Source organism: Mus musculus, chromosome X, assembly GCF_000001635.26.
Source record: "Mus musculus strain C57BL/6J chromosome X, GRCm38.p6 C57BL/6J".
Classification (NCBI taxonomy): Eukaryota; Metazoa; Chordata; class Mammalia; order Rodentia; family Muridae; genus Mus; species Mus musculus.
The window spans coordinates 4,355,484-4,382,433 of NC_000086.7; the positions used below are offsets into that span (position 1 = coordinate 4,355,484).

At 39.6% G+C, this 26,950-nt stretch overlaps 1 protein-coding gene and 2 pseudogenes across 1 annotated transcript; 2 read left to right on the forward strand and 1 right to left on the reverse strand.

Moving 5' to 3' along the window:
* Gm14362 overlaps positions 1-14,944 on the reverse strand; it is a 222,809-nt pseudogene extending 207,865 nt beyond the window's left edge.
* Gm15260 (predicted gene 15260) lies at positions 11,414-12,281 on the forward strand (annotated as a pseudogene).
* A 208-nt stretch (positions 14,945-15,152) lies between the features above and the next one.
* Positions 15,153-17,112, forward strand: Btbd35f17 (BTB domain containing 35, family member 17). Its single transcript, NM_001085554.1, has one exon. It carries the CDS (start codon positions 15,238-15,240, stop codon positions 16,732-16,734), a length of 1,497 nt encoding a protein of 498 aa, NP_001079023.1. The 5' UTR covers positions 15,153-15,237; the 3' UTR covers positions 16,735-17,112.
* The last annotated feature ends 9,838 nt before the right edge of the window (positions 17,113-26,950 follow it).

The following is a 26,950-nucleotide window of genomic DNA, read 5'->3' on the forward strand; positions in this document are numbered from 1 at the left end:
GGAAACTCATAGCTCTGAGTGCCTCCAAGAAGAAACGGGAGAGAGCATATACTAGCAGCTTGACAACACATCTAAAAGCTCTAGAAAAAAAGGAAGCAAATTCACCCAAGAGGAGTAGACGGCAGGAAATAATCAAACTCAGGGGTGAAATCAACCAAGTGGAAACAAGAAAAACTATTCAAAGAATTAACCAAACGATGAGTTGGTTCTTTGAAAAAATCAACAAGATAGATAAACCCTTAGCTAGACTCACTAAAGGGCACAGGGACAAAATCCCAATTAACAAAATCAGAAATGAAAAGGGAGACATAACAACAGATCCTGAAGAAATCCAAAACACCATCAGATCCTTATACAAAAGGCTATACTCAACAAAACTGGAAAACCTGGACGAAATGGACAAATTTCTGGACAGATTCCAGGTACCAAAGTTGAATCAGGATCAAGTTGACCATCTAAACAGTCCCATATCACCTAAAGAAATAGAAGCAGTTATCAATAGTCTCCCAGCCAAAAAAAGCCCAGGACCAGACGGGTTTAGTGCAGAGTTCTATCAGACCTTCAAAGAAGATCTAATTCCAGTTCTGCACAAACTATTTCACAAAATAGAAGTAGAAGGTACTCTACCCAATTCATTTTATGAAGCCACTATTACTCTGATACCTAAACCACAGAAAGACCCAACAAAGATAGAGAACTTCAGACCAATTTCTATTATGAATATCGATGCAAAAATCCTCAATAAAATTCTCGCTAACCGAATCCAAGAACACATTAAAGCAATCATCCATCCTGACCAAGTAGGTTTTATTCCAGGGATGCAGGGATGGTTTAATATACGAAAATCCATCAATGTAATCCATTATATAAACAAACTCAAAGACAAAAACCACATGATCATCTCGTTAGATGCAGAAAAAGCATTTGACAAGATCCAACACCCATTCATGATAAAAGTCTTGGAAAGATCAGGAATTCAAGGCCCATACCTAAACATGATAAAAGCAATCTACAGCAAACCAGTAGCCAACATCAAAGTAAATGGAGAGAAGCTGGAAGCAATCCCACTAAAATCAGGGACTAGACAAGGCTGCCCACTTTCTCCCTACCTTTTCAACATAGTACTTGAAGCATTAGCCAAAGCAATTCGACAACAAAAGGAGATCAAGGGGATACAAATTGGAAAAGAGGAAGTCAAAATATCACTTTTTTGCAGATGACATGATAGTATATATAAGTGACCCTAAAAATTCTACCAGAGAACTCCTAAACCTGATAAACAGCTTCGGTGAAGTAGCTGGATATAAAATAAACTCAAACAAGTCAATGGCCTTTCTCTATACAAAGAATAAACAGGCTGAGAAAGAAATTAGGGAAACAACACCCTACTCAATAGACACAAATAATATAAAATATCTTGGCGTGACTCTAACTAAGGAAGTGAAAGATCTATATGATAAAAACTTCAAATCTCTGAAGAAAGAAATTAAAGAAGATCTCAGAAGATGGAAAGATCTCCCATGCTCATGGATTGGCAGGATCAACATTGTAAAAATGGCTATCTTGCCAAAAGCAATCTACAGATTCATTGCAATCCCCATCAAAATTCCAACTCAATTCTTCAACGAATTAAAAGGAGCAATTTGCAAATTTATCTGGAATAACAAAAAACCTAGGATAGCAAAAAGTCTTCTCAAGGGTAAAAGAACCTCTGGTGGAATCACCATGCCTGACCTAAAGCTTTACTACAGAGCAATTTTGATAAAAACTGCATGGTACTGGTATAGAGACAGACCAGTAGACCAATGGAATAGAATTGAAGACCCAGAAATGAACCCACACACCTATGGTCACTTGATCTTCGACAAGGGAGCTAAAACCATCCAGTGGAAGAAAGACAGCATTTTCAACAATTGGTGCTGGCACAACTGGTTGTTATCATGTAGAAGAATGCGAATCGATCCTTACTTATCTCCTTGTACTAAGGTCAAATCTAAGTGGATCAAGGAACTTCACATAAAACCAGAGACACTGAAACTTATAGAGGAGTTAGTGGGGAAAAGCCTTGAAGGTATGGGCACAGGGGAAAAATTCCTGAACAGAACAGCAATGGCTTGTGCTGTAATATTGAGACTTGACAAATGGGACCTAATGAAACTACAAAGTTTCTGCAAGGCAAAAGACACCGTCAATAAGACAAAAGGACCACCAACAGAGTGGAAAGGATCTTTATCTATCCTAAATCAGATAGGGGACTAATATCCAACATATATAGAACTCAAGAAGGTGGACTTCAGAAAATCAAATAATCCCATTAAAAAATGGGGCTCAGAACTGAACAAAGAATTCTCACCTGAGGCATAAAAAATGGCAGAGAAGCACCTGAAAAAATGTTCAACATCCTTAATCATCAGGGAAATGCAAATCAAAACAACCCTGAGATCCAACTCACACCAGTCAGAATGGCTAAGATCAAAAATTCAGGTGACAGCAGATGCTGGCGTGGATGTGGAGAAAGAGGAACACTCCTCCATTGTTGGTGGGATTGCAGGCTTGTACAACCACTCTGGAAATCAGTCTGGCGGTTCCTCAGAAAATTGGACATAGTACTACCGGAGGATCCAGCAATACCTCTCCTGGGCATATATCCAGAAGATGCCCCAACTGGTAAGAAGGACAAATGCTCCACTATGTTCATAGCAGCCTTATTTATAATAGCCAGAAGCTGGAAAGAACCCAGATGTCCCTCAACAGAGGAATGGATAAGGAAAATGTGGTACATCTACACAATGGAGTACTACTCAGCTATTAAAAAGAATGAATTTATGAAATTCCTAGCCAAATGGATGGACCTGGAGGGCATCATCCTGAGTGAGGTAACACATTCACAAAGGAACTCACAAAATATGTACTCACTGATAAGTGGATATTAGCCCAAAACCTAGGATACCCAAGATATAAGATACAATTTGCTAAACACATGAAACTCAAGAAAAATGAAGACTGAAGTGTGGACACTATGCCCCTCCTTAGAAGTGGGAACAAAACACCCTTGGAAGGAGTTACAGAGACAAAATTTGGAGCTGAGATGAAAGGATGGTCCATGTAGAGACTTCCATATCCAGGGATCCACCCCATAATCAGCATCCAAACGCTGACACCATTGCATACACCAGCAAGATTTTATCGAAAGGACCCAGATGTAGCTGTCTCTTGTGAGACTATGCCGGGGCCTAGCAAACACAGAAGTGGATGCTCACAGTCAGCTAATGGATGGATCACAGGGCTCCCAATGGAGGAGCTAGAGAAAGTAGCCAAGGAGCTAAAGGGATCTGCAACCCTATAGGCAGAACAATATTATGAACTAACCAGTACCCCGGAGCTCTTGAATCTAGCTGCATATGTATCAAAAGATGGCCTAGTCGGCCATCACTGGAAAGAGAGGCCCACTGGACACGCAAACTTTATATGCCCCAGTACAGGGGAACGCCAGGGCCAAAAAGGGGGAGTGGGTGGGTAGGGGATTGGGGGTGGGTGGGTATGGGGGACTTTTGGTATAGCATTGGAAATGTAAATGGGCTAAATACCTAATAAAAAATGGAAAAAAAGGAAATGTAAATGAGCTAAATACCTAATAAAAAATGGAAAAAAATACAAAAAAAAAACCAAAAAAAAAAAAAAAGAAAAAGCAAGAAAGTAATCCTTCAACAAAACTAAAAGAAGACAGCCGCAAGAACAGAACCCCAAATGTAACATCAAAAATAACAAGAAGCCATAATTGCTTTTCCTTAATATCTCTCAATATCAACAGACTCAATTCTCCTAATAAAAAGACAGACTAACAGACTGGCTATGTAATAGGACCCAACATTTTTCTGGATACAGGAAACTCACTTCAGGGAAAAAGACAGACACTCCCTTAGAGTAAAAGGTTGGAAAACAATTTTCCAAGCAAATGTTCTGAAGAAACAAGCTGGAGTAGTCATTCTAATATCGGATAAAATCGGCTTCCATCCCAAATTTATCAAAAAAGACAAGGATAGGCACTTCATACTCATCAAAGGTAAAATCTTCCAAGATGAATTCTCAATTCTGAATATCTATACTCCAAATGCAAGGACATCCACATTCATTAAGGAAATTTTAGTAAAGCTCAAAGCACACATTGCACCTCACACAATAATAGTGGGAGACTTCAACACCCCACTCTCATCATTAGACAAAACCTGTAAACAGAGACACATTGAAACTAACAGAAGTTATGAAACAAATGGATTTAGCAGATATCTACAGAACATTTTATCGTAAAACAAAAGGATATTCCTTCTTCTCAACACCTCATGGTACAATCTCCAAAAGTGACCATATAATTGGTCACAAAACCGGCCTCAAGTTAAAAAAAAAAAACATAATGAAATGATCCCATATATCCTATCTGATCACCAAGGACTAAGGCTGATCTTCAATAACAACATAACTAATAGAAACTCAACATTCCCATGGAAGCTGAAGAACACTCTACTCAATGATAACTTGGTCAAAGAAGAAATAAAGAAAGAGATTAAAGGCTTTTTAGAGTTTAATGAAAATGTAGCCACAACACACCAAAAACTATGGAAAACAATGAAAGCATTCCTAACAGGGAAACTAATAGCTCTGAATGCCTCCAGAAAGAAACTAGAGAAAAAATATATTAGCAGCTTGACAGCACACCTGAAAGCTCTAGAACAAAAGGAATCAAATTCACCCAAGAGGAGTAGAAGGCAGGAAATAATCAAACTCTTGGCTGAAATCAACCAAGTGGAAACAAAAAAGAACTATACAAAGAATCAACCAAACCAGGAGCTGGTTCTTTGAGAAAATCAACAAGATAGATAAACCCTTAGCCAGGCTAACTAGAAGGCACAGGGACAGTATCATAACGAACAAAAACAGAAATGAAAAAATGAGACATAACAACAGACCCTGAGGAAATCCAAAATATCATTAGATCCTACTACAAAAGCCTATACTCAAAAAAAAAAAAAAAAAAAAAAAACTGGAAAACCTAGATGAAATGGACGATTTCCTAGACAGTTAAAAGATACCAAAGATAAATCATGATCTGATTAATGATCTAAACAGTCCCATTTCCCCTAAAGATATAGAATCAGTCATTAATAATCTCCCAACCTAAAAAGCCCAGGACCAGATGGATTTAGTGCATAGTTCTATCAGACCTTCAAAGAAGACCTAATTCTAATTCCCCTCAAACTATTTCATAAAATAGGGACGGAAAGTACTCTGACCGATTCATTCTATGAAGCCACAATTACTCTATACCTAAACCACATAAACAAAGAAAGAGACTTCAGAACAATTTCCCTTATGAATGAATATTGATGCAAATCTAATCAACAAAATCCTAACAAACTGAATCAAGAACATGTTAAAACGTTCATCCATCAAGATCAAGTAGGCTTCATCCCAAGGATGCAGGGATATCCACTATATAAACAAACTCAAAGACAAAAACCACATGATCATCTCATTAGATGCTGAGAAAGTGTTTGACAAAATCCAACACCCAATTCATAATAAAAGTCTTGGAATGATCAAGAATTCAAGGCCCATGCCTAAACATAATAAAAGCAATATACAGCAAACCAGTAACCAACATCAATCTAAATGGAGAGAAACTTGAAGCAATCTCACTAAAATCAGGGACTAGACAAAGCTGCCCACTTTCTTCCTACATAGTCATTATAGTACTTGAAGTCCTAGCCAGAGCAATCTGACAGCAAATGTTGATCAGGGGAATACAAATTGGAAAGTAAGAAGTCAAAATATCAACATTTGCTGATGATATGATAGTATATATAAGTGACCATAAAAAAAATCCACCAGAGAACGCCTAAACCTAATAAACAGTTTCAGTGTAGTAGCTGGATATAAATTTAACTCAGGGGAATCAGTAGCCTTTCTGTACACAAAGGATAAACTGGCTGATATAGAAATTAGGGAACAACACCCTTCACAATAGTCACAAATAATATAAAATACCTTGGCGCGACTCTAACTAAGAAAGTGAAAGATCTGTATGACAAGAACTTCAAGCCTCTGAAGAAAGAAATTGAAGATCTCAGAAGATGGAAAGATCTCTTATGCTCATGGATTGGCAGGATTATTATAGTAAAAATGGCTATCTTGGCAAAAGCAATCTACAGATTCAATGCAATCCCCATCAAAATTCCAACTCAACTTTTCACTGAGATACAAAGGGCAATTTGCAAATTCATCTGGAATAACAAAAAACCTAGGATAGCAAAATCTCTCCTCAAAAATAAAAGAACTTCTGGGGTAATCACCCTGCCTGACATCAAGCTGTACTACAGAGTAATTGTGGTAAAAACCACATGGTACTGGTACAGCGACAGACTGGCAGATCAATGGAGTAGAATTGAAGACCCAGAAATGAACCCACACACATATGATCTCTTGATCTTTAGCAACATAGCTAAAACCATCCAACGGAAAAAGACAGCATTTTCAAGAGATGGTGTTGGCTTAACTGGCAGTTATCATGTAGAAGAATGCAAATTGATCCATTCTTATCTCTTTGTACAAAGCTCAAGACTAAGAGGATCAAGGAACTCCACATAAAGCCAGAGACACTGAAATTTATAGAGGAAAATGTGGGAGAAACCCCTAGAAGGCATGGGCACAGGAGAAATTTTCCTAAACAGAAGAGCAATGGCCTGTGCTCTAAGATCAAGAATCGACAAATGGGAACTCATAAAATTGCAAAGCTTCTGTAGGGCAAAAGATACTGTCAATAAGACAAAAAAAGGCAACTAACAGATTGGGAAAAGATTTTTACCAATCTTAAATCTGATAGGGGACTAATATCCAATATATACAAAGAGATCAAGAAGTTGAACTCCAGAAATTCAAATAAGCTCATTAAAAAATGGGGTACAAAGCTTAACAAAGAATCATCAACCAAGTAATACCAAAGGGCTAAGAAACACTTGAAGAAAAAATATTCAACATCCTTAATCATCAGGGAAATGCAAATCAAAACAAACCTGAGATTCCACCACACACCAATCATAATGGCTAAGATAAAAAATTCAGGTGCCAGACCATGCTGGCGAGGATGTGAGAAAGAGGAACACTCCTCCATTGCTGGTGGGATTGCAAGCTTGTACAACCACTCTGAAAATCAGTCTGGCAGTTTCTCAGAAAACTGGACATAGTACTACTGGTAAATCCAGCAATACCACTCCTGGGCATATACCCAGAAGAAGTTCCAACTAGTAATAAGGACACATGCTCCACTATGTTCAAAGCAGCCCTATTTATAATAGCCAGAACCTGGAAAGAACCCAGATGTACCTCAACATAGGAATAGATACAGAAAATGTGGTACATTTACACAATGGAGTACCTCTCAGCTATTAAAAACAATGAATTTATGAAATTCTTGGGCAACTGGATGTATCTGGAGGATATCATCCTCAGTGAGGCAACCCAATCACAAAAGAAGTTACTTTACATGCACTCACTGGTAAGTGGATATTATCCCAGAAACCTAGAATAACCAAGATACAACTTCCAAAACAGAAGAAAATCAAGAAGGAAGAACAATTCATGGATATTTCATTCCTCCCTAGAATAGAGAGTAAAGTATCCATTGAAGGAATTGCAGAGACAACGTTTAGAGCTAAGATGAAAGGATTGACCATCCAGAGACTGCCCCACCTGGGGGTCCATCCCATAATCAGCCACCAAATGAAGACACTATTGTATATGCCAGCAAGATTTTGCTGAAAGGACTCTGATATAGCTGTGTCCTGTGAGGCTTTGCCAGTGCCTGGCAAATACAGAAGTGGATGCTCACAGTCATCTATAGGATGGAACACAGGGCCCCCAATATAGGAACTAGAGAACATACCCAAGAGCTGAAGGGGTCTGCAAGCCTATAGGTAGAACAACAATGTGAACTAATCAGTACCCCCAGAACTCCTGTCTCTAGCTGTATATGTAGCAGAATATGGCCTAGTTGGCCATAATTGGGAAGAGAGGACACTTGGTTTAGCAAACTTTATATGCTCTAGTACAGGGGAAAGCCAGGGCCAAGAAGTGGGAGTGAGTGTGTAGGAGAGCAGGGCGGGGGGTGGGTATAGGGAACTTTTGGGATAGCATTTGAAATGTAAATGAAGAAAATATCCAAAAAAAAAAAAAGAAGAAAAGAAAAAATCGAGAATCCCCAAATGGGACCTCATAAAATTTCAAAGCTTCTATAAGAAAAAAATATACTACCAAGAAGACAAAAAGGCCTCTAACATATTGGGAAAGCATCTTTACCAATCCTAAATCTGGGATAGGGTCTCATATCCAATATATACAAGGAACTCAAGCAGTGGAACTCCAGATGAATCAAATAACCCCAGTAAAAAATGTGGCACATACCTAAACAACGAATTCTCAACGGAAGAATACCAAATCACTGAGAATCACCTGAAAAAAGTACAACATCCTTAATCATCAGGGAAATGCAAATCAAAACAACCCTGAGATTCAACCTCACACAAATCAGAATGGCTAAGATCAAAAATTCAGTTGATAGCAGATGCTGGCGAGGATGTGGAGAAAGAGGAACACTCCTCCATTTCTGCAAACTTGTACAACCACTCTGGAAATCAGTGTGGCAGTTCCGCAGACAATTGGGCATAGTTCTATCAGAAGATCCAGCAATACCTCTCCTGGGAACATACCCAGAAGATGTTCCAAGTGGCAATAAGAACACATGCTCCACTATATTCATAGAAACGTTATTTGTAATAGCCAGAAGCTGGAAAGAACCCAGATGTCCCTCCACAGAGGAATGGATACAGAAAATGTGATACATTTACACACTGGAGTAGTACACAGCTATTAAGAACAATGAATTTATAAAATGCTTAGGCAAATGGATGGATCTGGAGGATAACACCGTGAGTGAGAGAACCCAATCACAAAAGAACTCACATGATATGCACTCACTGATAAGTTCTTATTAGCCCAGAAACTTAGAATACCCAATATATAATTTGCAAAACACATGAAACTCAAGATGAAGGAAGACCAAAGTATGGATACTTTGCCACTCTTTAGAATGGGGAACAAAATACCCATGGAAAGTGTTAGAGAGATAAAGTTTGGAGCTGACATGGAAGGAAGGACCATCAGAGTCTGCCCCACCTGAGGATCTATACCATAATCAGCTACCAAACACAGACACTATTTGCGTATGCCAGCAAGATTTTGCTGACATGACCCTGATATAGGTGAGGTTATGTCAGTACCTGGCAAATATAGAAGTGGATGCTTAGAGTCATCTACTAGATGGAACACAGGGCCCTTAGTGGAGGAGATAGAGAAAGTACCCAAGGAGCTGAAGGGGTCTGTAACCCTATTGGAGGAACCACAATATGAAATAACCAGTACCCCCTGAGCTTGTGTCTCTAACTGCATATGTAGCAGAAGATGGCCTAGTAGGCCATCATTGGGAGGAGAGGTCATTGGTCTTGCAAAGATTATATGCCCCAGTACAGGGGAATGCTAGGGCCAGGAAGTTGGAGTGGGTGCGTTGGAGAGCAGGACAGAGGAAGGGTATAGGGGACTTTCTGGATAGCATTTGAAATATAAATGAAAAAATATCAAATAAAAATTTTGTTAAAAAGCAAACAAAAGATTAGAAGGTAGACATAATCAAATCAGGTTTGAAATCAATTATGTTTAAGAAAGAGCACAACAGAAAGAATCAATGAAACTAAGAGTTTATTTAGAAAATCAGTAATATCAACAAATCTTTATCCAAAATATCTAACAGTCAAAGAGTACATCCAAATGAAATAAATCGAACAGACACTGAGAAAATCCAGATAACCATAAGAATATATTTGAAAAACCTGGACTCCAACAAATTGGAAATATCAAAAGAATTAGACAATTATTCTTTATATATAACACATGTGTTGATAACATTTTCAAGACAGTGAGAGTGAAATTGAAGAAGATATCAGAATATGATAAGATCTGCTATATTCATGGATTAATAAAAATAGCAAACTAAAAATTACTATCCCGCCAAAGCAATCTACAGATTCAGTGTAATTCCCATCAAAATTCCAACACAAAATTTTCACAGATGATGGAAGGACAAATCGCATCATCAAATGGAAGAACCAAAATTTCAATAGAGCTAAAACAATCCCAAACAACAAAAGAACTGCTGGAAGTATCCCTATCCCTGCTTTCAAGTTATAATACAGAAGAAGTATTTCTTGCATGCTGAAGACATATGGATTCTGTTTTTGAATCTAGAATAATAAAAGCAAAATTATATTGACACAAAACCAGACAGATTTATTGAACATGAAACATAATTGTAGACATAGAGAAATCGTTACAATTATGGGCACCTTCTTTTTGATAAAGAAGTCAGAAATACACACTGCAAAAAAGGACAACTTTGGCAAATGGTGCTGGTCACAGGAATGCAAATAGATCCACTTAGCATCCTGCACCCCAAAAAAGAAACCCACAAGAAAATCAAAGACCTAAACATAAAACCAGAGACACTGGTGTGATAGAAGAGAAAGTGGTGAATAGCATTGAACTCATTGGCACGGAAGACTTTCTAAGCAGAACACCTTTAGGCCAGGAAGTGAGACTTAAAAAAAAAAAACTAATAAATGGTACCTCATGAAACGAAAGGGCTTGTGTAAAGCAAAGGACACTATCGCTCCATCAAGAAGGCAGCTTACAGAATTGGAAAATATTTTCACCAACTCCACATCTGATAGAGGACTAATATGCAAACTATATAAAGAACTGAAGATGTCAAGAAAAACAATTCATCCATCTTAAAAATTTGATGTTGATCTAAATAGAATTCTCCAATGAGGAAACTCAAATAGTTGAGAAACACTTAAAGAAATGTTCAACATCCTTAGCCATCTGGGAAATGCAAATGAGAACTACTTTGAGATTTCATTTTACACCTGTCAGTATGGATAAGATCAACAACGCAAGGGACAGCTCATCCTGGGGATACAGTAAGGGGCACATTCATCAATGGTGGGAGTGAAACTTACACAGGTACTATGAAAGTCTGTGTGATAGTTTCGCTGGAAAATGGGAAAAGATCTACCCAAAATTGAGGTTTGCCACTCTTGGGCACATAGCCAAAGGATACTTCATCCTACCCAAGAGATATTTCCTCAACTGTGCTCACTGCTGCTCTGTTCACAAGAGCCAGAAACCAGAAACAACCTAGATTCCCCTAAAGAGAACATGGATAAAGACTGTCTAGTCTGTTTCCTCCCACTAGCACAGGTTTCTAGCAGCTCCTCTCTTAAAGGTTCACACTGACCACCAGTTCTCCCTGGATGATGATTTAACTGCCTTCCTTGTCAACAATGGTTCTGGTCTGGCAAATGCCTGGTTTGCTGGTTATGATGCTCCAGGGCCATCTACCCCTCCATTATGGGGTTGCCCTAGGCACCAGGGCATCACGGTGGGTAAGAGACAGAAGGACACCTTTGTGGGTACTGAGGCCCATTGCAAGAGAGGCATCCTGATCCTGAAGTACCCCCATTGGTCATGACATTGTCACGAACTGGTTCAATATGGAGAAGATCTGGCACCAAACATTCTACAACAAACTGCATGTGGTCCTCCAAAGGAACACTGTGCTGCTCACCATTCCCCCTAGAGCCCTAAGGCCAACTGTGAAAAGATGACCCACATCATTTTTGAGACTTATAAAACCACAACCATGTAAGTAGCCATCCAGTCTGTGCTGTTCCTCTAGGCCTCTGGTCATACCACTGCGATTTTGATGGAGCCCAGAGATGGGGTCACACAGAATGTGCACATCTATGAGATAATGTGCATATCTCTGCTCTCCTTGTGCCATCCCGTGTCTGGACCTAGCTGGCCTGTACCTGACAGACTACTACATGAAGTTCATGACCACATGTGGCTATAGTTCACCAAAAAGCTGGGAGGGAAATCATGCCTAATATCAGAGAGAAGCTGTGCTATGTTGCCTTAGACTTCCAGCAAGAGATGGCCACTGATGTGTTCTCTTCCTCAGCAGACAAGAGCTATAAGCATCCAGGTCATCACTATTGTCAATAAGCAGTTCTGCTGCCCTTAGGCTTTTGTTTAGCCTTCCTTCTTGGGTAATGGAATCCTGTGGCAACCACGAAACAACATTTAATTCCATCATGAAGTGTGACATTGACATTCTGTACATGTATAAATAATATTCAGATTTCTATAATCTCCCTAACCTATCTAGACTCCTGCCCACTTCTACAAACCTTTTAATCCCCCTAGTTCTGTTTCAGACATTGGTTTTGTTTGTTTGTGTTTGAGAATCCTAGAGTTTAACTAGGATTATCAGTATGACCATGAGCTCAAAACTCTTTCTTGGAGGCCAGATGCAGGACACTGGATCTGGATCACTGGATGTATGGAAGATAACGATTCTCTCTCCCTCAGAACCCACCAATATTTCACCAAAGGAGGGAAAAGTTGAAAGAGTCCTTCCCTGGCCCATTATTTACTGTGAGGAGGTTTTAGTCATGGGTAGACTTTACATATACTCACAGGTGTTGGGAAGTCGTGACTGCACTGGTGGTCCTGTAGTGAAGAAAACAGATTCCATAGCCCTCCTCTTTATGGTCCAGTTTTTATATATTTTCTGCTCCTTTTTTTTTCCTCTGAGGATCCATGAGGGTTCATGCCTAAACAAGATAGTAATACCATTCAGCCATCTCTTATTATCGTGCTTTGAGCAGTTATGCATATTATTCCTCACTGTAGTTTATTGCGAAAAGGGCTTTTCTGAATGAATCTTGAAGTAGAATTTCCCCTAGATATAAACATAGATACTTAGAAGGGAGCTTGACACCTTGAGACTTTACATAAACAACAGGAATAAATTCTCCCCTAGGGCCAAAGGCATTTTCTATCCTCCTGTGGAACTGGCCTCAAATCTAATCACAGATACACTGGCTATCCCTATAACAGTGATGTCACTATTGTGTAGCTGGACACATCTTTCTTGGCAGATTGGTATTGTACATCATAAGGTTCATATCTGGGTAACTCTGTTGATGCCATTACTCTGCCAGCATCCTGAATAGCACAATCCAGAACTATGAAAGCTAACTAGATGGAAGGAAGTTTTCAGTTACATGCCAGCTCAATTTCTCTATATTTTACAACCACGATGTGGTTTGTCTTTTGTAGCAGGGTCTTATCATATATTCATGGTAGGCAAACAGAAAGAGTGTGAAGAACCTGTATTATTTTCAAGATTTCTGGGAACTTCCTGAACATACCTGGCATTGGGATTTTTTTTTTTCGCTTGATTTTCAGCAGCAGTATTATGTAGACATACAGGCCATCTACCAGCTAAATATGTGTCTTTTGAGACTTTATCAATTTTATTATAAACAGTAAGTTTCCATGTGGATTTTCAAGTATATACTTAGCTTTGTTTATCCCCTCATCCCACCAGCTTTTCTACCCTATCTCTACTTAAATTTTCCTCATAGGTTGAATATTCATATTAGTGATTGTACAAGTAATGGGCTTATGAGAGGACAAACACTTTCACAACTTAAGCATTTCTGGGAATCTATTAGAGAAAAAAAGAATCAATATAATAATCTATCAAAAGGAGGTGGCCCTTGAGTGGGGTAAAACGCTCATGTTGCAACTGCAAGCCAATACTGATACTGACACTGTCAGGATCATACTTCCTAGTAACATTTATTGTGGTGAAACCTTCACTCTTCTCACAGATTATTCTTGTGATATCATCTAGGCATGACTAAAAGCAAACAAATTAAGGAATGTGACTTTTTATTACCCTTGAAACTATTATGAACTTAAGATTTCTGATTTCTTTGGAAAGTCGGGTACATTATATGGTGATTCTCTGGGAGAGAAAGGTTAAATGATGTTTTGCTAAGGCAGACACTGGTGAAAGGATGCTTTGATACTGAAGATGCACATGAAAGAAGGTTTGGCTGAGGCCAACACATGGGTGACAGGATGATTTGCTGAAGTAGACACAATTGAGAGGATGTTTTACAGAGGGAGATACAGGTTAGAAGATGTTTTGTTAAGACAGACTTGTGAGAGGAGAGGTGGTGTTAAGAAAGAATATAACTATGACCTCACAGACACTTGGAGGAGTGTCTTGCATTGGTTCACCTTGCTCTGCCTCGATAGACTTTGCTGGCCAGGCTCTGGGAATGGATTGCCAGCACAGAGGAATAAAAAGAAATATTTAAACATTAGACTTGGCTTCTTACAGATTGCAATTTATTAACAGTAAGGAGTCCATATAAAGTTAATATGTAAATGCAAATCAGTAAAACAAAACCATAAAACACGCATACATATGCAAGTTAAACAAATAACTAGATTTATAAGGAACTTTTAGAAATATATATATATATATATATATATATATATATATATATGCAAAGCATACACAGAAATTGTTGATATAGGCATACAACTACTTGCATGAAATACTTCTCATTAATCCTAATCAAAAGAGGCTAACAATAAAATTAGCAATAACAATGTTTACTGTTTATATTGTCAAAAGCAGTTAGTAAGTGCTTATCTCAAATACTACAGACATTTGAGTGCTCATAGTCAAGGGTCAAGGGTTGGAATATGTACAATCTTAAACACACATCAGGATGAATTTGGCCTGGTTGTTCTCTTTAAGGAAAAGAAAATTCACCTGGCAAGGTTGAAAAACTAGGTGAACGAGGTTCTCCAGTTTGATGGAGGTCATCTTCAGCAAAATAGTGTGGCCCATTTAGAAATAGTGGGAGAAGGGAGAGGTGAGGGGAAAGGAGGAGCAGAATGGGAAAAGGAAAGGAAGAAGGAATTTAGGAATAATGGAAGGGAGGGAGGAAGGGAGATGGGAGGATGGTGGGGCAAATGTGCACGGGAGGAAGGGGAAGGAGGAGGGAGAGGGAGGGGTTGCTATCAGGAGGCGGGGCCTGTGCTCAGGCAACACACATGTGGACAATGAAGAATGCCCTGCCTTCAATGTGACGTCAGAATCTGTAGTAGAGAAACACAGAGAAGTCTAGGCAGGACTGGCAGACTACAGCAATGCCTCAACCAAGAAGCCTCTGCGAGAGCTTGTTCTAGTAATTTTCATCAATGGGGCTTTTAGTCAGCAGGGTCTTGAGATGCAGGGATTCCAGTCTGTTAGAGCCACAGCCAGAAGCCATAGCCGGAGCCAGCTACATTCCTGGCAGTCGCAAGCGAAAAAGAAACAGTTTGGAGGAGTTGGCAACAAGTTCTAATGTTCATGGACCTCAAAACCAGGGAATGTATCCACATCAAGTTCTCAACTACATCTACTGGAAAAGGGTTAAGATCTCATCTAATGATGCTTATCAAAACTTATTTTTGGACGGGCATGATAGCGACATTAAAATCCGTGCTCTGGGAAAAACATGGTGTTTACACAAAGTATTTTTATGTCAGTCAGGCTACTTTGCTAACATTCTCAAAGGTACTTGGAGAGAATCACACCATGGTGTTATAAATCTGATCATTAAGAATGAGGATATTGATACCCGATCTCTGCATTTTGTGTTTGGTGCTTTGTACACGGATGCGGATTTGTCAATAACACCTCTGGAAGTTCCTCAAGTTTTGGCAGCAGCATGCCTGCTTCGGGTGGATCGAGTAATTCAGCAGTGTGAAGGAATCATGAAAGAAACTATCAACAGGAACACTGTGTGCTCCTATTATTTGGCAGCAGAAACCTATAGATTAAAAGCTGTAAAGACGAGATGCTTTGAATGGCTTCTTTGCAATTTGATGGTACATCCAAGTGTGGCACTTTACAAGGAAGTAGACTTGAAGTTGATGTATCTTCTAGCACTGTCTTCTGACTTACTAGTCATGCAAAAGGAGATTGATGTATATACCACACTAAAAATATGGATGTTCCTTTATCTTAATCCATGCTGGAACGGAACCATGAAACAGCTTTTACAACATGCAAACACCTGGCTTTCCACCCACATGGCATATGTTGATAACATCAGTTTTCTTGAAAGTGAAGAAGGACTAATATTTCAACCAGTGTTTAAAAAGCTGAGATTTCAGCACATTATCTGTGACTTGACTTCCACAACTATTCTTGAACAAGATCGACTAATACCTATGGCATGGTTGTCACCCATTTACAAACAACAGTGGTTGACTTTGCTGCGAACACAAGAATATGGGGTAATTGGACCACAAGTTATCAATGAACAAGAACTTGAAGAATGCACCATGAGGTGTGGTACAATGATCCCCAAGGATGGAAGATATACTTGGAAGTGGTCAGTTGGACGACTTGGATTTCCTTTACGTGTGACCTTTACCAGGCAGTGTGTAATTTTAAGGCAACGGTGTCAGAGGTGTGATGGTTCTGCTTGCCACAACCATATCCGAAATGTCATATTCAGAATAACTTTGGTGTGTTTTGATTCCAACAAAAGAGTAACTTTCAGAAAGACAACAGGTTATAAAATCCTCACCTTTGAATATAAGGAGGAGCAAATTGTAATGAAATTGGATAGTGATGTTCTAACCTTCCCTATGTGTATATTCTGCAATTTCCTTTTTGTAAACCTAGGAAATGCAGAAAACAAGTAATCTTATCAATTATTAGACTGTAAGCATTTTACAAGTATTGAATGGTTCATTTAATATGAAGGCTGTGTAATGACTACAGTGAAGAAGACCAAAAACAAATTCAATATTCTTTGGAGTCTAGTACCAACAGAAGTGACTGCTTCCCTCCATCACCTTATTTCCATGTATTTCTGAAGAAAACCTTTACTTCCAACAAAGTATTTGTCAAATCAAATAAACCTAATCTTCTGATTTAAATTTACCATCGAGATCCAAGCTTGGAATGGAAATAAGAGACTATATTTGCAAGGTAAAACATCTCAATCAATTTGTTAAGTAGATTTGGCCCTAGCTAAAATTGAGACAAAATAAAATCATGCCATTGTTGAAACTGTTGTGAACCAATGCATTCATTATGACATTATTATAAGACGTAAATCATTGGTTAAAAGGGAATATTTGAGATTACTCTCTGTGTGGGCTTTCAAATAACTAAATAATGTCGTTTGTGTTCGGAAAACATTTACTGCTGACTATGTCTAACTAACTATATATGCACACATACAGACATTTATCTTATACTTAAATTTCATGCCCTATCCTGGATAAGCAAGGGAATTATATATGCAATATATTTACATAGAACTATATATACTTATGTAATATATTTATGTATTGATGTAAGGGTAAATACCAAGAATCCAATTTTTGAAAGGGATAAACAAGATAGGAAATGGAAAATAGGCCTTCATGATACCTATCATTTGCTATCAAGGTATGAGCTGTATCATAGTATACTGATCAATTTCTCTGACTTAATTTCTTTTACTGTTGCAGTGATTTTATGTTTTTAAAAAGACCTTATGAAATCACCTTAGGGGCAACAGTTTCAATTATCTCAGACTTTGAGTCTCTAGGCTTCTGCGGCAGGAGGTTGAAGAAACTGGTCACATCACACCTACAGTAGAAAGAGAGCACCTTAATGCAAGTACATCAATAACTTTCTCCGTTGTGTAGAGTTCAAGATTAGAGTCAAGGAATAGTGCCACCCCGGATAGGTAGGTCTTCCCAAGTCACTTTATGCAATCAAGATAACCTCCAACAGGCATTCCCAGAGCCTGGACTCTCACATGATTGTAGATGCTGTCACAATTCTTCCTCTTGTCAACATGATACAGGAACACACCACTTTTAAGCCATAACCTAACAACCTTTGGTCTTCATAGGTTCACAACCATGGCATGGTACAAAATTCACTGTATCCAACTTTGAAAGTCCCATAAATAGTTCCCTTGTTCAATGTGGCTGGTTCTGTGCCAATGCCATGATGATTTTACTACTATAGCTTTGTAGTCTAATTTGAACTGGGAATGGAGTCCCCAGTTGTTCCTTTTTAATTCAGGATCGTTTTAGCTATCCTGAGTTTTCATTTTATTTTCTAGATGAAGCTGAGAGTTGTCCTTTCAAGGTCTTTACCTTATTTCTCTTGGTTACTAGGCCTCATGTGCTCATGATGCCTCCTAAGTTGACTAGGCTTCACCTATGTCTACTAGTACTCACATGTACACCATGGCTCATATGGATATTCCAGTTACCCACCATTACTGGGCCTCCCATGCATGCCAGGTACTGAAAAAGCCTTTCAGTCCTTCCAGGCTAAGGAAGCTAGAAACGTTTACCACATCTCCAGTGTTTACCAACCCTCTCATACTCACACAGCCACCAGGGTACTAGGATCCACCTGATTACAAAGCCTTCCATACTCTCCAGGCCTCCCTTGGTTAATGGCACTCACTTGCTTGCCAGGCCTCACATGATTACTAGGCCTCACTTGGCTACTAGGCCTCAAGTGGTTTCTAGGTTTTTCATGGTTTTGAGAGCTTCCATGTATACTAAGCTGCTCATACTAACCAGGCTTCCCCTGTACACCTGGCCTAACCTGCCATCCAAGACTCTATTAGTTACTGGATCTCCAATGCTTCCTGTGCATTTTATGCTTGCTTACCAGGCCTCTCACATTTACATAACTCACATCCTTACTAGTCCTTCCAAGATTTTCAGGTCTTTCTTTGTTACTAGGTCTTCCATAGTTAGTAGTACATCCCGTTCTTGCTCAGCTAATCATGCTGTCCATGCCTCCTAAGTTTCCCAGGCCTCCGTGGCATTCAACTTTGCCAAATAGTTCTAGACCTCCCATGCTTTCCCTATCTTCCATGAGTTCTAGCATTTCTGTGTTTACTAGGCCTCCTAATTCTGACTAAGCTTCTCTTGCTCACTGAGCCTCCTAACTTTTTCAAGAATCTCAAGCTAACCAGACCTTTTGTGTCCATCAGATACCCTATTTGTACTAGGTCTCCTATGTTTCCAGGTCTTCTCTAGGTTCTAGGACTCTCCTGCTTACTAGGCTTCCCCATGCTTGGATCCATCTCATCCTTGGCAGTCCTTTTCCAGCCCTCACAGGCTTAACACTCCTCTGATGTATTTTCACACCTCCCAATCCTTCTAGACCTCCAGGGCTTTCCCCATCATTTTTGGATTCTAGCATCCCCAGGCTTAGTAACCCTGTCCTTATTCACCAGGCTTCTAATGCTTATCACACCTCCTAAGCTTTCCAGGTTCCAGGGCTTAGCAAGCCGCAAGTTTTTCTCAGAAAGCCCATGCATCCCAGGTCACTCAAATTTAACAGGTATTCCAGGGAGCCATAACCTGCTTGGTCACAAGGCCTTCCATATTCTCTAGGCCTCCCTAAGTTACTAGACCTCATTTGTGTACCAGACCTCACATTTATATTAGACTTCATTTGGCTTCTGTGCTTTATAAGACTCTAATCATTATTGAGACCTTCTATGTGTACTGAGATACTCATATTACCCAGCATTCCCATGTACATCTGGCCTAACAGGCCAAGTAGGACTCTGATGTTTGCCAGGTCTCCCAAGCTTCCCCCCCACATCTTATGCTCAGCAGCATAAGATGTTTATCCAGACCTCACATCCTTATTTGTTCTTCCAATATTTCCAGGCGTTTCTATGGTTCTAGAATTCCCATGGTCCCTAGGCCTTCCAATTGCTGCCAGGATACTCAAGAATTCCAGGCCTCCTAAGATTCCCAAGCCCCTTAAGAATACCCGGTTTCCAATGGTTATCAGACCTCCCATCCTTAATAGGCCTCCCATGCTTTCCAGGTCTTCCTAGGCTTCTAAGACTCCCATGCTTACTAGACCTCCCCACATTGGAGGTTGCTCATCCTTATCAAGCCTGCTGACATTTCCAGGCCTCTCAGGCTTACCGGGCCTGCCATGTTTATAAGACTTGCCATCCTTACCAGTCCTTCCATAATTTTCAGGTCTTCCATGGGTTCTGGGAATCTCATACATCCCAGGCTTCCCAATGCTTATAGGCTGCTCATGCTTACCAGACCACCTAAGATTTCCAGGCCTCCCAGGTATGACAGGCCAAAGAAGTTTTTTTTAGACGTTCCATACTTTCTAATCCTTCCATGCTTTTCAGTGTCCTTGGGTTCTAGGACAGCCATGCGTCTTGGGACTGCCCATGAACACCAGGCTTTCTGGCTTAATAGGATTACCAGGTCTCCATATTATAGAAACTCTCATACTTAAAAGATTTCCCATGCTTTCCAGGTATTCCTTGGTTTATGTTTCCCATGATTACTAGGTCTGTCCATGAGAGCCAGTCAACTAAAACTTACCATGTTTTCTTTTTTTGCAATTGTATTGCTCTTTATTTTTTATATAATTTAAATATAAATCACATTTTTGTTCCTTTAGGATAATGAAGTTTGTATTTTCTATTATATATATATATATATATATTACATTTCAAATGTTATCCCCTTTCCTAGTTTCCCCTCCAAAAATCCACTATCCTCTCCCACCTCCCCCCGCTCCCCAAACCAAACACTCTCATTCCTGGTCCTGGCATTCTCCTATATAGGGGCGTAGAGCCTTCACAGGATCAAGGGCTTCTTCTACCATTGATGACAGATTAGGCCATCTTCTGCTACAAATATAGATAGAGCCACAAGTTCCACCATGTGTTTTCTTTGAATGGTGATATAGCTCCAAGGAGCTCTAAGGGTAATTGTTAGTTCATATTGATGTCCCTTCTATGGGGCTTCATTCCCCTTCAGCTCCTTGGATACTTTCTCTGGCTCCTTCATTGGGGACCTTGTGCTCCCTCCAATGGATGACAGTGAGCATCCACTACTGTATTTGCCAGGCACTGGCTAGAGCCTCACAGCAGACAGCTATATTCGGATCTTGTCAGCTAAATCTTGCTGGCATATGCAATAGTGTCTCGGTTTGGTGGTTGTATATGGGAGGGATCCCTGGGTAAGGCAGTCTCTGGATGTTCCTTCCTTCCATCTCAGCTACAATCTCCATCTTTATAACTCATTCAATGGGTAATTTGTTCGCCATTCTAAGAAGGAACCAAGTATCCACACTTTGGTCTTCTTTCTTCTCGAATTTATGTTTTTTACAAATTGTATTTTGGATATTTTAAGTTTCTGGGCTAATATCCACTTATCAGTGAGTGCATTTCATGTGTGTTCATTTTTGATTCGGTTACCTCATTCAAGATGATATCCTCAAGATCCATCTATTTGCCTAAGAATTTGATAAATTCATTGTTTTTAATTGCTGAGTATTACTCCATTGTGTAAATGTACCACATTCTCTGTCTCCAATCCTATGTTGAGTGACATCTGGGTTCTTTCCAGCTTCTGGCTATTATAAATAAGGCTGCTATGAAACATAGTGGAGCATGTGTTCTTGTTACAAGTAGGAATATCTTCTAGGTGTATGCCCAGGAGAGGTATTGCTGGATCTTCTTGTAGTACTATGTCCAGTTGTCTGAGGAACAGCCACACTGATTTCCAGAGTAGTTGTAAAAGCTTGCAATCCCACCAGCAATGGAGGAGTGTTCCTCTTTCTCCACATCCTTGACAGCATTTGCTGTCATCTGAATTTTTGATATTAGCCATTCTGACTGGTGTGAGGTTTAATCTCAGGGTTGTTTTGATTTGCATTTCCCTGATGATTAAGGATGTTGAACATTTTTCATGTTTTTCTCAGCCATTCAGTATTCCTCAGTTGAGAATTCTTTGTTTATCTCTGTACCCCATTTTTAATGGGATTATTTGATTTTCTGGAGTCCAGATTCTTGAGTTTTTTGTATATATTGGATATTAGTCACCTATCAGATTTAGGATTGGTAAAGACCCTTTCCAAATCTGTTGGTGGGTTTTTTGTCTTACTAACAGTGTCTTTTTCTTACAGAAGTTTGCAATTTTATGAGGTCCGACTTGTCAATTATTGATCTTACAGAAAAAAAGCATGGCTGTTCTGTTCAGGAATTTTTTCCTCCGTTCCCATCCATATCTTTAAAGATTTTCCCCACTTTCTCCTCTATAAGTTTCAGAGTCTCTGCTTTTATGGGGAAGTCCTTGATCCACTTAGATTTGAGGTTTGTACAAGGAGATAAAAATGGGTCAATTCTCATTCTTCTACATGATAACCTATAGATGTTCCAACACCATTTGTTGAAAATGCTGACTTTTTCCCACTGGATGGTCTTAGCTCCCTTGTCAATACTCAAGTGTGTGGATTCATTTCTGGGTCTTCTACTCTATTCCATTGATCTACCCGGCTTTTGCTGTACCAGTACCATGTAGTTTTTATCACAATTGCTCTGTAATACAGCTTGATCAGGCATAGTGATTCCACCAGAGGTTCTTTAATTGTTGAGAATACTTTTTGTTATCCTAGTTTTTTTGTTGTTGTTGTTATTCCAGATGAATTTGCAAATTGCCCTTTCTAACTTAGTGAAGAACTGAGTTGGAATTTTGATGGGGATTGCATTGAATCATTAGATTGCCTTCAGCAAGATAGTCATTTTTACTATATTAATCCTGCCAATCCATGAGTATGGGCGATCATTACATCTTCTGAGATCTTCTTTGATTTCTTTCTTCAGAGACCTGAAGATCTTATCATAGAGATCTTTTACTTCCTTAGTTAGAGTCACACTATGGTATTTGATATTATTTGTGACTATTATGAAAGGTATTGTTTCCCTAATTTCTTTTTCAGGCTGTTTATCCTTTATGTAGAGAAAGACCACTGATTTTTGAGTTAATTTTATATCCAGCTACTACACTGAAACTGTTTATCAGGTTTAGAAGTTCTCTGGTGGAATTTTTAGGGCCACTTATGTATATTATCATATCATTTACAAATAGTGATATTTTGACTTCTTCCTTTCCAATTTGTATCCCCTTTATATCCTTTGTTGTCTAATTGCTCTGGCTAGGATTTCAAGTACTATATTGAATAGGTAGGAAAAAAGTGGGCAGCCTTGTCTCATTCCTGATTTTAGTGGGATTGTGTCAAGTTTCTCTCCATTTAGTTTAATGTTGGGTTTGGATTGCTGTATATTGCTTTTATTATGTTCAGGTATGGGCCTTGAATTCCTGATCTTTCAAAGACATTAATCATGAAGGGGTGTTGGATTTTGTCAAATGGTTTGTCAGCATCTAACAAAATGATCATGTGATTTTTGTCTTTGAGTTTGTTTATATAGTGGATTATGCTGATGGATATCCATATATTATACCATCGCTGCATCCCTGGGATGAAGAGTACCTAATCATGATGAATGATCATCCACCATATTGATGTGTTATTGTATTCGGTTTGCAAGGATTTTATGGAGTATTTTTGCATTGATATTCATAAGGGAAATTGGTCTGACGTTCACTTTCTTTGTTGGGTCTAGTTATCAGAGTAATTGTGGCTTCATATAATGAATGGGTTAGAATACCTTGTGTTTCATTTTTGTGAAATACTATGAGGAGAATTGGAATTAAGTCTTCTTTGATGATTATGAAGTGCCACTCCTTGTCTTTTTTGATAACTTTGGGTTGGAAATCGATTTTATTCAATATTAGAATGGCTACTCCAGCTTGTTTCTTCAGACTGATTTCTTGGAAAATTTGTTTTCCAGCCTTTTTCTCTGACTTACCATGCCTTCTAATTTTGTACTTCTCATAGGCTTACCAGGTCTCCCATGTATATCAGACCACCCATCCATAGTAAGGAAGACTTCAGATTTGGCTAGGCTGTAGATAATGTATTTTATGCTGCACCTTCTCAGTATGAGCTCCTGGTTTTCAACACTGTATCAAGTATTACCACAGAAACAGTGCATATGTATTTTTATTTGATCTCCCTTCATTCCCATGCCATTGGAAGCAGACTTCCAAAAAAAATCATCTTTGATGATTTCTCTTTCAACTATATCACCCCTACTTGACGATTTGCACTCCCTTAGATACCATGTGCTAGAGATTTGCAATCAGAATCAATAATCCTGGTGATGGTAATAAGATCCTATCCAGGATTTAAAGGTTTGTACATTATGAATAGATATTACATAGCAAAGTATGAAATATAAAAATAAGTATATTTTTGTGTTGATTTGAATAGGATCAAATAGATATAATCTCTTATGTATTATGTGGGAGCAGTACCTATCAATAAAATGCCTATGGTCAATGAGCTGAGGCATGATTGGAAGGTGTGACATCTGGATGGGAGAGCTAAGATTCTGGAAAATTGTCAGGACTGAAAGATTTGTCACAATCACTGAAGGAAACATTCCTATGAAAATGAGGAGAGGTAACCAAACACTTGGTTTGGCTTAGAACACAATAAATGGATAGTTAAGTTATGAGCTATTTGGTGATCATGCCAAAGCTTCTGGTCTAGGCACTTATTCAGAAATGATTCAGTTTCAAGAGTTGTTACTCTCAGAACAAAGGAGAAAGGTTCATCTCTACAGGAATAGCCCCAATAGTCTCATCTGATTGAATACTTGGTCGTTAAGGACTGTTACTATTAGAAAGTATGTTGGAGTAGGAGTGGACTTGTTGAAGGAAGTATGTCACTGTCAGGACAATCTTTAATGTCTCCTATACCCTAGCTATGTCAGGTGTGGCATGCAATCTTCTTCTGCTGCCTGTGGATCAAGATTTTCCAGCTCCTTCTCCAAATTCACACCTGCCTGCACACAGCCATGCGTCCCACCATGACAATAATTAATTAAACTGCTGAAACTGTGAGTCAGTCGCAATTAAATATTTTCCTTTATAAAAACTTCCTTGGAGCTCGGTTTTGGTAGTGCATGCCTTTAAACCTAGTACTCAGAGGAGGTAGAGGCAGAGGTGGAGGTAGAGGCGGAGGCAGAGGCAGAGTCAGGCAAATCTCACTGAGTTTGACCTACAGACTAAGTTCCAGGACAGCCTGGGCTACACAGAGAAACCCTGCCTGTAACCCAGACACAGACATAGTCACAGACACATAATAGACAATAACACTGACAGAGACACAGACACAGAGTCAGAGACAGTCTCTCTCTCTCTCTCTCTCTCTCTCTTTCTCTCTCTTTGTCTCTCTCTCTGTCACACACACACACACACACACACACACACACACACACACTAGGTGCATCTCCTTCATGAGGGTAAAGGTGTGCTTACATTTCTCCTCCTCTCAATACGTTAAATTCTATAAACGTGCAAACATAGGGCATAGGACACATTAAACTTGTTCTGACAGTGACATACAAGCAAGCAAACAAACATACTACCTTGCATTATTTCATACTCAGTGGGAAGCATCAGGAAGAAAAGAGCTGGCTAATCTCAATGAACATGCAATGGAAAACTGATAATAGGGTGGACACCAAAAAATAGAAAAGAAGAGCCTCCAATGTTCCCTGATATTTAGAGGGTATATGACAAAGACGAATGCCATTTAAATAGTGCTTTTCCAGAAAGGAAGAAAATGACTTAGCTTTCATCCCTAAACTGAGTGAAGAAATATAAAAACCTGTGAATTCCACCAACTTTTCTTCCCACAATCCTTTAAGAATGAATCCTTTCACATGCTATTCTATCTTCTACAGACAAGCAACTGGGCTGTACTCCACCTAAGCACCATTTTAGTTGCTATGTTGTGAATTAGTGTTTTAGCAGGGAGCACTAGGCTGGCTTGAAATTGGTCACAAAAAGAAAGGAAGGAACATAAGTAGGAAGGAAGGAAGGAAGGAAGGAAGGAAGGAAGGAAGGAAGGAAGCTCTTGCTCTGCAAAGATTCTAAGGAAAGAACAGGTATTGGGCAAGAAAAAAACAACTCTAACTTCATAGTCGACACCTGAGAAAATAGTGAAGAATAAAAAATTACTGAACTCTTCCTCACCCCAGAGCCCGACCCCTCCCATCTAGAGAGTGTTCCCAGAACACTCCTGAACTCTTCACCCCAGAATGCATTCCTGAACTCCTCACCCTAGAGTTCGAACCCTCCCAACTAAAGACTGTTCCAAGAACATTTTTGAGATAAGGGCCTCCTGGAACAACCTCAGAATGAACCGGGTACATTGCCAAATAATAGGACATGACCCCTTAGTTACGTAGAATCCCTTGGCAGAACCCCTTGTCCCTTGGCAGAACCCCTTAGTTATGTAAACTTGTACTTTCCCTGCCCCGCTCTCCCCCCTTGAGTTTTTTCTATATAAGCCTGTGAAAAATTTGGATCGTCGTTGATTCTCTTCTACACCACTAGGTGTATGAGTTTCGACCCCAGAGCTCTGGTCTATGTGCTTTCTTGCTGTTGCTTTATTAAATCTTGCCTTCAACATTTTGAGTTCGGTCTCAGTGTCTTCTTGGGTCCGCGGCTGTCCCGAGGCTTGAGTGAGGGTCTCCCTTCGGGGGGTCTTTCATTTGGGGGCTCGTCCGGGATCAGCACGACCACCCAGAGGTCCTAGACCCACTTAAAGGTAAGATTCTTTGTTCTGTCTTGGTCTGGTGTCTGTGTTCTGTTTCTAAGTTTGGTGCGATCGCAGTTTCGGTTTTGCGGACGCTCAGTGAGACCGCACTCCAAGAGGGAACGCGGGGTGGATAAGGATAGACGTGTCCAGGTGTCCACAGTCCGTTCGCCCTGGGAGATGTCCCAGGAGGAACAGGGGAGTACCAGGGACGCCTGGTGGACCCCTTTGGAGGCCAAGAGACCATCTGGGGTTGCGAGATCGTTGGTTCGAGTCCCACCTCGTGTTTTGTTACGGGATCGTGGGTTCGAGTCCCACCTCGTGCAGAGGGTCTCAATCGGCCGGCCTTAGAAAGGCCATCTGATTCTCTGAGTTGCTTGTGGTCGACGCGAA